Genomic DNA, 11,767 nt, shown 5'->3' on the forward strand with positions numbered 1-11,767 from the left:
ATGACCATCTCTCACAAGACAGAATCTAACAATCACCCCTTGATGTTCAATGACATTACCATCACTGAATCCCCCACTATCAACATCCTGGGGGTTACCATTGACCAGAAACTGAACTGACTAGCCATATAAATACTGTGGCTACAAGAGCAGGTCAGAGGTGAGGAATCCTGCACTGAGTAACTCACCTCCTGACTACCCAAAGCCTGTCCACCATCTACAAGGCACAAATCAGAAGTGTGATGGAATACTCTCCATTTGCCTGGATGAGTGCAGCTCCCACAACACTCAAGAAGCTTGACACCATCCAGGACAAAGTAGCCCATATTATTGGCACCCCTTTCACAAATATTCACTTCCTCCACCACCGACACACAGTAGCAGCAGTGTGTACCATCTACAAGGTGCACTGCAGGAACTCACCAAGGCTGCTTAGGCAGCACCTTCCAAACCCACTACTGCTACCATCTAGAAGGACAAGGGCAGCAGCTAGATGGGAACACCAACACCTGGATGTTCTCCTTCAAGTAACTCACCATCCTGACTTGGAAATATATCGGCTGTTCCTTCACTGTCGCTGGGTCAAAATCCTGGGACTCCCTTCCTAACAGCACTGCGGGTGTACCTACACCACATGGATTGCAGCGGTTTATGAAGGCAGCTCACCACCATCTTCTCAAGGGCAACTAGGGATGGGCAATAAATGCTGGCCCAGCCAGCAATGCCCACATCCCGTAAAAGAACATAAGAACTAGCAGGAGTAGGCAATTCAGCCCCTCGAGCCTGCCCCGTCATTCAATATGATCATGGCTGATCTCATTACGGCTTCAACTCCAATTTCCCGCCCTCTCCTCATAACCTTTCAACCCGTTATTAATTAAAAATCTATCTCTTTAAATTTATTCAGCATCCTGGCATCCACTGCACTCTGAGGTTGAGATTTCCACAGATTCATGACCCTTTGTGAAAAGTAATTCCTCCTCATCTCTGATTTAAACCTACCACCCCTTAGCTGAAAACTATTGCCTCTCATTCTAGAATGCCCCACAAGGGGGAATATCCGCTCCACATCTACTTTGTTTATCCCCTTTAGCATCTTATATACCTCAATTAGATCTCCTCTCATCCTTCTAAACTCTAGCGAGTATAGGCCTAAACTGCTCAATCTCTCTTCATAAGACAAGGAATAATAAAAAAAACTCTGGTATATCCCAAGCCCTTCATTCAACCAGAGCCTCTCAGTGTGAATTGCATGAATAAATCTGGCAGGCATTGAAGTCATAAAAACAGAAAGTGCTCAAAATACTCAGTCGGTCCGGCAGCATCTCTGGGGAGAGAAACAGAGTTATCGTTTCAGGTCAATGATGTTTTGTCTGAACCTGAATTGATACTTCTTTTCCTCTTTCCACTAGTACAGCCGGAGCTGCTGACTATTTCACACATTTTCTGTTTTAATCTCAGATTTTCAGTGTCTGCAGTGTTTTGAGGTCACTTTGAAGTAATTATCTTCCCAAACAGTGTGATTGAGAGGGCTGGTATTTAGTGAGGATAATAAGAGTGTAATATTCTGCTTTTGTATTTGCAGTGAAAATCAAGTTCTTGTGAAACATACAGGAGGGTGTCACTGTGGGGCTGTCCGCTTTGAACTGAGGGCCTCTGCAGATTTGCACCTTCTTCACTGCAAGTAGGTGTGAAATAAATTTAGGTTGGTGCAACGGATGTAGTGACAAGTGTAGGAAACACAACCAGTGCAGCGACCCGTGTTAGAAGGAAGAATATATGCAATAGATTAACTACAGGAAAGTACTAAATATAGAAGTATCAAGCAGGCAGAGATTGGTGCAACATTGTATGCAGCACAAGTGCAATGGGTACTGGTGTAATAAGTACAGGCATGGTAGATGTGGGTACTGTTGTTGTGCCTGGTGCTTTATGTGCCTGCACAATATCTATAGGTATAGGTGCAGTAGGTGCGGGTGTAATAAGTATTTATAGAGATAAGCCAGGGCTATTGAATTTAATATCAGATATGAGGAAGCATTACTTCACAGAAAGCGTATTTGGATATTTGTAATCAGTTACATGGGGAGGTTGTAGGGGAAAGGTGTTTAAGATCAAATTTCAGGTATCAAAGCTGCAGGAAGATAGAATAGGCACAACTATGAGCTCTTCTCACCTTGTGATATCCTATACTCCATGTTCAAATCATAATAGTATGATTTTGGATAAGTGAATTTCATTACACTGAAGGTAAGGCCATCCCCTTAAAAGTTTGTAGTTGTAACTGCCCACTGGTGATCTTAATCTGTTTCTGCATATGTCATTAATCAGAGATCTGTCTCCATCTTGACAAGAAGAAATGAAAGAGAAAAAGGATAGCTCATCCTCTGGCTATAAATTGCTCTTATTATGCCACTTTAATTGAAGGAAATCTCTCCAACACACACCCATCATTGCTTTTTTGTCAAACCTGGGACTGTACTCTGCAGAGGGAAAGGATGGGGGGAGGAAGAAACAACGGAGATATTCATAGATATGAAGATTTGGGCACTGGTGCCAAAGACCGAGGGAGCATTTTGATTTTTAAATTGTTTTCTAAATGTGGGTAGCAAGGGTAAAGCTACATTTATAACTCACCTCTGGTTTCTTGTGAACTACTGCAGCCCTTTTAGGGGATGGGGCTCCCATAGTATCATTAAGAACATCTCCCCCTTCGACAGTCCTTTGGGATTGAGCATGACTTACTCTGGTTCGATGGGTTCTGAGATGGCCAATAAGTCAATTGCATAATCTGTAGACTCTGCCACATTTGGCGCAGGTGGTGCTTTAAGGGTTGGATTGATAAGTTGTTTGGAGGTTTGTGAACACTCTCCAATGTCTCAACTTTGCCTCTATATGTTCTTGACAAAGTGTTTCGATGCGTTCAGTGCCTTCCTGAATGAACCGTCTCCGTTTTGGTCAGTCACAAGCCAAGGACTCCCATGAGTCGCCAGGGATGTTTCCTCTGTCCCCTGGGAGTCTCCTGCCATGACCAAGTTCAGAATAGAGCACTTACTTTGTAAGTCTGGTGTCAGGTGTATGAATGACATGACACACCCAAAGGAGTGGGTTTTGAGTGATTATGATGCTGGCCATGTTGGCTTGGGAGAGGACGCTGCTGTTGGACTGCCTGCCTTGCCACTGGATTTGGAGGATCTTGTGAAGGTACTACTGCTACTGCTGGTACTTCTCCACTGCTTTGTGGTGCCAGCTGTAGGTTGTCCAAGCCTCCAAAGATTAGAAAGGCAAATGGAACGATGGCATTTCTTGTAACGGGAATGGAATATAAAAGTAGGGAAGCTTTACTGCAGCTGTACAGGGCCTTGGTGAGACCACATCTGGAGCACTGTGTACAGTTTTGGGCCCCTTATTTGAAAAAAAGGTTTAATTGCTTTAGAAGCAGTTCAGAGAAGGTTCACTCAACTCATGCCTGGAATGAAGGGCTTATTTTATGAGGAAAGGTTGCACGGGTTGGGCCTGTATCCGTGGGAATTTAGAAGAATGAGAGGTGATCTTATTGAAACACATAAGATCTTGAGGGGACTTGATAAGGTGGATACCAGGTGGATGTTTCCTCTTCTGGGGGAAACTAGAACTCGGGGACATAATTTAAGAATATGAGGTCTCCCTTTTAAGACGGAGATGAAGAGAAATTTATTTTCTCTCAGAGGATCATTATTGTGTGGAATTCTCCTTCCTAGAAGGCAGTGGAAACTGAGTCTTTAAATTTATTCAAGGCTGTGTTTGACAGATTTTTATTAGACAGGGGAGTGAAAGATTATGGCGTGCAGACAGGAAAGTGGAGTTGAGACCACAACCTGGTCAGCCATGATGTTATTGAATAGCAGAGCAGGCTTGAAGGGCCGAATGGCCTATTCCAGCTTTTAAGTTTTATGTTCCTATGTTCAAAAGCATATAGGAGTGTGGGGATCACCACAGCCCAGTAAACTATGACCTTTGTCTCGGGTTTAAGATCCTGGTCCCCAAATCCTCTTTTCCTCTGTCAATGGAAGGCTGAAACTGGCACTTTGGAGGCAATGATGTCTGCCTTCATCGAGAGGAGGTTCCCAAGATATAGAAAATGTTCCACGTATTCCAGGATTTCACTGTTGATCTTGATTAATGAGGGGAGGTGTTTTGTTGTGGGAGGTAGTTAGAAGAAGACCTTAGCTTTCTGGTTGTTCAGTGAAAGGCCCATTTCACCATATGCTTTGGAGAAGGAGTCAATGACCTGAAGTTCAATTGCTGAGTGAGCGGATACACAAGCGTCATCTGCATTCTGAAGCACAGTGACTGGGATTGGAGTGATTTTGATTTTGGATTGCCTCCCTGATTACAGTGTGCCTGAGATCCCATGGCATGCAGCCCTCTGTCCAGACAAGGAATATGATATTGTGCAGCTGTGCCAGGACATGTATCTCCACTGCCTTTCAAAATGTCAGCAGGGATGCATTTTGCTTCAAAAGCTGTGTTTTTTTTTTTGGCTGTTGAATAGTTTTTTCAAACTCATCCTGACCAAGGGGGTGCTGAGTCTGAGCTGACAGATCTTGGTTGAGGAGTTCTTCAAAATGTTTTCTCCAGTGAGCACTGACTGCCTCACTATCTTTGATGGGCTCTATTCCATGCTTGGCACTTAGTGGGGTGGACCCTTAAGTGTCTGAGCTATTTATTGTCTTGACAGTGCTAAAGAAATGTCGTATCTTGTCATTGATGTCCACATTGTTGGATCTCCCACGCTTTTCTGACCCACCATTTGTTCTATTTGTCACGGGTTTTATTCTGTACCATTACCTTCATATGCACATAGGACTGATGCTTTTTAATGGGTGCTTGGAGCACGGAGTCCCTGCTCAACAGGTAGATGGGATTCATCAAACCAGGCAACAGCAATTTTTGATATCAAGGTTATGGAATTGTAGAACAGATAACTAGCAGGAATGGGGGAGATTGGACATTAGGTTTAAAAAAGGATTGGATGAATATGCTTGGCAAAGGGCAAATAGGAATACTATTTGCAGAATGATGGTAAGGAATCTGAAGCAAAGGATGATTAGAGGTAGTGAATGATCTATCCAAAACACATTATTGTTATTCAGTCCTGCAGGGGGCGTTTTCACTCTATCCACCTACTGCATGAAAGAAAACAGACAGAATGATATAATATAGGAACCATTTGGACCGTTGTGTTTGTGCCATACTTATCTTTCTGTCTGGCTAATCTGTCCTCCAGTTGTGATCCAAAGCAATATAAGTGCAGTGAGTTACTCTGTAGTGTAGGGCAGTTGCACTCCCTCGGTACTCCACAGGAGTATTGGCCCAGTCTACATTGAGTGCCATTTGTCTGCACAATCTGATTTGTTCTATTGCTGAGTCAGACTTGATACTGCGCAGATTAAACTGCTTAATTCTGCACCAAACAACATTGTGATGTGCCTTCACCAAGCTACGAACTCCTCCAGCTCCCCATCCACACTGGCAATACAGGATCCTTGGCTGTGTTAATAGAGGTACAGAGTACAAAATCAAGGAAGTTATGCCCTACCCTTTATTTATTCTGTTCTAACCAGTGTTTTATAAAAGGGAACTATGAAATAGAGAGAAACAGTGGCAGAAGAGTTGGTACTAGGAGGATACAGATTTAAGATAATTTAAAGAAAAGATAGCTAGCAGAGGCACAAATAGCTTCTTTCTGTCCCATAAGATTCTATTATTCTGACAAATTGCTTCTCTGTCTCAGCTGCAGTACCTGTACAAAGAAACAGATTAAAGGGTTCTTCGTTCCAGCCTCCCAGTTCAGACTCCTCATAGTAAGCTGTGTCTGCAACGAGCTGTAACTCCTTTTTATCTTCAAGAACATTGTTAGTGAATATCAACAAATAAAACATCTTCCTGCTGCATTAGCCAGTCTCTAGTTCCAAGTGTGTTACCTGCTTGCACAATTGTGTGCCAAGGTGTCTGGGTGTGCTGTGAGATGTGTATTTTCTACAAAGTGTACCTCCAAATGTGACAATAGCACCCAGGTTTTGGAAGATAGATGATTACTTCAGGTGCTTCATCCCTCAGTGTGAAAGTCGCTAGTCTCACACTAGTATGAACTTGAGCATTAATAAATCAGACCCCTGAGATCTCGTTGAGGCAGCATTATGTCGCCTTGATTCTGAGATTTCTACAACCCACCCCGCTCGGCCAGTGTCCCCTCTTTCTTACTTGCTCAGGTTGTGGGTGATAGAATCATGGTTACAGCACAGGAGGCCATTCAGCCCATCATGTCTATGTTGGCTCTCCATAAGAGCAACCCCCCCAGTCTCACTCCACACCTTTTTCTTCAGTTCTCTTTTGAAGACCACAATTGAATCAGCCTCCACCACACCCTCTGGCAGTGCATTTCAGATTTGAACAACTCACTGCATGAAAAAAATTTTCCTGTGTCGCTTTGCTTCTTTTGCCAATCACTTTAAATTAGTGTCCTTATGCCAATGGGAACAGTTTCTCCTTATGTACTCTGTCCAGACCGCTCATGATTTTGAATACCTTGATCAAATCTCCTATTACTTTTCTCTTAATTTTCCAAGGTGAACACTCCAGCTTCTCCAGTCTATCTACGCAACTGATATTCTTGATTCCTGGAACCATTCCCTTGAATCTTTTCTGCACCCTCACTAATGTTTTTGCATCCTTCCTAAAGTGTAGTTCCCAGAATTAGACTCAATACTCCAGTAGAGACCAAAGCAGAGTTTTACAGAGGTTTATCATAAAGGTCTTGCTTTTGTACTCTATTCCCCAGGATCCCGAATGCTTTATTAACTGCTCTCAACTTATCCTGCACATATAGTCCCTCTGCTCCCACACCTCCTTTAGAATCATACCCTTTGTTTTATATTGGCCTGAATTTCACGCTCCGCCCCTGGTGGGTTTTTAGGCGGAGGGGGAGCATGAAATAGCACGGATGGGCTTCTCGCTTGCTATGACCTCTCAGCAATTTTACGTTGGGATGGGCGAGGCCTTGGATAGACTGCCCGTCCTTGCCCCAACTGAGGCCCTTAAGTGACGTAATTATTGACCACTTAAGGGCTGTTTCGCAGCCAGCCTCAATTTTTAGGCTGGCAAGAGGAGTTCCCAAGTTTGGGTGAAGCCTGAAAATAATCGGGTTTAGGGTGGGTGGGTGCCTCCATCAGATGCCCCCTTCTAAGTTTGGGCGCCTCTCCTTTAAGATCCTGTGGCTACTAGACTTCCCTGCCCACCAGCCTCTCCCCTGACACTATTCCCCACCCCCCCAATGCCTTCCCTACCCTCCCCGCCCTGAAACCCTGAAAACTCACCTTTCGGTGCACTCCTGGGACTTAGGCTCCATGGACTGCATGAAGTTCCGCTTCTGTCCACTGCAGGGACTAGATAGTGGGCAGCCAATGTGATTGGCCGGCAGCTCTTTAAGGTGGTTTTTCCTCCCAAGTGAGGGGCGGAAGTCCTGCCCGCAGCCAATTAATGTTCATTGGAGCGTGAAATGGCTGCGGGGCAGATGGTGTTGGCGGGGACATGTTCCCTGCTGATTCTTCAGATGGTGGGAAAGGAAACCCCATGATCCTTAATATCCTGGCCATTGTCTCTCCGCATTCTTCCTACCAAAATGAGGCACTTTGTACTTCTCTGCATTAAATTTCATCTTCTACTTGTCCACGCATTCCACCAGCCTATTTCCTTTCGAAGTTTAACACTATCCTCCTCATAATTCACAATACTTACTAGTTTTGTGTCAATTGCAAATTTTGAAATGGTGCCCTCTACACCCAGATCTAGGTCATTAATATATATCAAGGAAAGCAGCATCTTAACACCGATCCCTGGGGAGCTGCACCATGTACTCCACCACCACCCCCACAGTTGGAAAAAAGAACAGCTGTTCACCACTACTCTCTGTTTCCTGTCATTCAGCCAATTTTGTATTCATGCTGCTACTGTCCTTTTTATTCCATGAATTCTAATTTTGCAGACAAGCCTGCTATGTGGCACTTTATCAAGCGTTTTTTTTGGAAGCCCATACACCACATCAATCACATTACCCTCAGCAACCCACTCTGTTACCTCATCAAAAGATTCCAGCAAGTTAGTTAAATACAATGATGCTGGCAAAGTTGTGATTATTGCCCCACTGCCCCATGGGCCTTCACTTTGAACCATTGCTGTCAGTATGCTGATGCTGTCAGTATGTTGATGCTTCTCCCATGGTGGAATTGGGTAGCATTTTAATTTAGTAATGGTAAAGAAATATCTTTCTTGGACGGTTCGGGATGGCGTTCCCAAGATGCTGCAGCGCATCCTATAGATTGTACACACTACAATTACAATGCACTGATGCTTGCTAAAGATTCTAGGGACAGAGAAGCTGATTAAGTGGGCTGTTACTGTAGTGCTACTCTGGTTAGTCACATCCAAGTGAATGGTGAGTATTCCATTACACCCTGACTTGATTCTTGTTAATGGTGAATTACATGGGATATACAGCACAGAAACAAGCTGTTCGGTCCAACCAGTTCATGCTGGTATTTACGCTCCACTCGAGCCTCCTTCCGTCTTTCCCCATCTAAATCTGGGTACTGGTCTCTCTCTGGTAAATTGCTGAGCAGACCATTCTTCATTTAAGCCTGGCAAGGAGTGGCAGTGGGGTATGGAACTGTGGGGGGTAATCAGTCATATCTGCCCCTGTCCTTAGCTAGTGTCCACATAAGCAGTCTTTTCATAAGAGGTCATTGGATAGATCTCAGAAAAGAAAGGCCCTGCAAGTGTACAACATCTTATAAGGATGTTCCAAAGTGCTTCACACCCAGTCAGTTGCTTTTTGAAATCCAATCACTGTTGGATTGAAACTGAACAGCAGCACCCCCAGTTTGTTGTTTTTATCCTATCCATTATCACTTCCCAAACTGAGCTCACTTGATTCGGCAAAGACTAGAGTGTGAATATGGGACCTTATGATCCATATAGTTCAGCTTCTCCCTAACTTAAGGTAACCGACGGGCTTTTAAACAATCTAAACAGAAATGTAATCATTTATGAATGAGTCACAGACATTGAAAATTATTCCATGCTTTTGTGATCTACGGAACTGTGTGAATTGCTTATGCTTCTGACAAATTATCTCAAATAGCTGACTTAATTATGTTCAAATTGCCTGAAGTTTCAAAACAGAAGTGAAACACATTGATTAAGATTCAGTTATTCATTGTCAGGTCTTGAATTCAGTCAGAATGATGTTTGTTTGCAGGGAGCTGACAATTTAACTGTTTACACATTCAACATGAAGCAAGCAAAACATACCTTCTGCAAAATATGTGGAGTGCAAAGTTTCTACACACCTCGCTCCCACCCCAATGGATATGGTAGGGAAAATAAATGTGCATGTCAATTCCACAACAACTGATTTATAAAATCTTGCGTACAAAATATTATCAGATACTTTTGAAGCACCAATTAAATTCCATGTATGGAATGGCACTTTTCCAACAAGAATTCCTGTGGGTTCATGAGGACCATCATAGATACAGAGAGGTGACAACATGGAAACAGGCCATTCATATGAACATACAAACAAGGAGCAGGAATAGGCTATTCAGCTCCTCAAGCCTGTTCCACTATTCAATAAGATCATGGCTGATCTGAGTGTGGCCTCAACCCTACATTCTGCCTACCTCCAATAACCTTAGACTCCTGTGATGGTCAAGAATCTATCTACCTCTGCCTTAAAAATATTCATTGACCCTGCCTCCACCGCTCTCTGGGGAAGAGAGGTCCAAAGATGCACAAAGAAAAAAAAATTCTTCTCATCTGTCTTAAATGGGAGACCCCTTATTTTTAAACTGTGTCCCCTAGTTCTTGTCCCACGAGGGGAAATATCCTCTCTGCAACCCTGTCAAGTCCTCTCAGGAGCTTATATGGTTCAATAAGATCACCATTCATTCTTCTAAACTCCAATGGATACAGACCCAGCCTGTCCAACTCATAAGACAACAGTCCCAGCTCAGGAATCAGTTGAGTGAACCTTCGTTGAACTGTTTCTAACATTGATATCCTTTCACAGTACTCTGGATGTGGTCTCACCAATGCCCTGTACAACTGCAGCAAAATTTTTCTAATTTTATATTCCATTCCCCTTGCAATAAACAGCAACATTCCAGTTGCCTTCCTAATCACTTGCTGTACCTGCATACTAACTTTTCCTGATTCATGTACCAGGACACCCAGATCCCTCTGTACCCTGAGAGTTCTGCAATCTGTCTCCATTTAAATAACATGCTGCTTTTTTATTATTTCCATTCGGCCCAACCAGTCTGTCTCAGTGTTTACCTTCTACATGACCAAATAGTCCTAATCAAGTTTACCCATTCTGTGCCCATTTTCCTTCATCCACCTCTCCAATCTAAACTTTAACGTCGATGTAGATTCTACTTCAACCACAAACTCTGGACATGAACTCCACAGCCTCTCAGTTGTGTGTGAAATTTCTCTGTCCTCTACTCTAAAGTTTTTAAATTTAATCTTGTATTTGTGGCCCCTTATTCTAGACCCTCAAAACTAGAAACTGTCTGCTTCCACCCTCCTTGTCCCATCCTTTCATCATTTTAAACACTGTATTGGCTGTAATTTGCAATGTTCTACTGATAAAAGCCCCAATTTTCAAATTTATTTTTTATTTCTGGAAATCTGTTGTCTCAGATCTTGTTGGTTGACATTGATAGGTTTCTTTTGAAATGCTCATGTATTTTCACTGCTGCTGATGTTAAATCTCGTGTCCAATTCCTTTGATTCAAGTTGCTTGAGTCCAAGGTTCTGCTGGACCTCCAGTACTGGTGCTATATTTGTGTTACAACTCCTGGCATGGCATTTCCTGCATTGCTCTTGCCTCTTTTTAATGGCTGATCCCATTTGCAATGTAGCTCTGTCCTGCAGTCACAGCCATATGTCGAGTCTATCGTTCGGCTTCACTCTTGCTCACGTTTATTGGTTACTTCATTTATTAAATCAGCTGTATTTTCTATCTGTAGTTGTGATGGCTTACTGCCTGGATGAAGGTACTGTAAACAGCGTCACTGTGGAACAATTCAATGGCAAGGACTGGGAGAAGAGCATGAAGGAGAACAAGGCCTTACAGAATTTGCCTAAGTAATAAGTTAAGCTACCTAACATACACCTTATTAATCTGAACTGAATGGTGTGAACATTCAGGCTTCATTCAGATCATCAAACTCTGGTTACTCATGTTCCTATCCTGCTGCTGGGCTTGCAAATATACCGCTAGGATGACTGAAACCTCAGGCTGGATTTTACAGGGTGCTGTGGTCCCTGTCCCCTGGCTAAAAAGTTGGAGGGGAGGCTGGGTGTGGGGGGGACCCTGCCTAGGACACTGCCAGCTGCCTCGCAGCCATTTGACTTGCTTTAAGCCAGTCAACACTTCCACCGCTATCTCAGGAGGAAGTCCCAACCTAGCTGTCAGCCAGTTGGATGACCGGCAGCTCTGCAGTTCCAGTAGTGCCATGTTTGAGCTGTGGCCACTGCTGGGACTACAGGCAAAGATAGAGGGAAGTGTGCTGCACTGGAGCTGGACTTCAAGTTATGTCCAGGCCCAACAACAGCAGGGAGGGGGAGGTGATGAGTGCGGGGTGACAGAGGTCCCCCCCCCACCCCTCCCCCTTGCAACTAAAGCTTCTGGGCTACCTGCTTGATGTGGGCCTGTCTT

The 11,767-nt window shown here is 43.7% G+C and overlaps 1 protein-coding gene across 1 annotated transcript; it reads left to right on the forward strand.

Moving 5' to 3' along the window:
- Positions 1-1,130: 1,130 nt before the first annotated feature.
- On the forward strand, positions 1,131-11,197 carry cenpv (centromere protein V; the record flags this gene model as incomplete). The annotated part of the gene is made up of 5 exons (XM_041196694.1): positions 1,131-1,149; positions 1,594-1,684; positions 5,777-5,846; positions 9,299-9,413; positions 11,076-11,197. Coding segments are annotated over 5 exons (417 nt in total), but the record flags the coding sequence as incomplete, so codon positions are not given.
- Between the last annotated feature and the right edge of the window lie 570 nt (positions 11,198-11,767).

This window comes from Carcharodon carcharias, chromosome 10 (genome assembly GCF_017639515.1).
Source record: "Carcharodon carcharias isolate sCarCar2 chromosome 10, sCarCar2.pri, whole genome shotgun sequence".
Lineage (NCBI taxonomy): Eukaryota > Metazoa > Chordata > Chondrichthyes > Lamniformes > Lamnidae > Carcharodon > Carcharodon carcharias.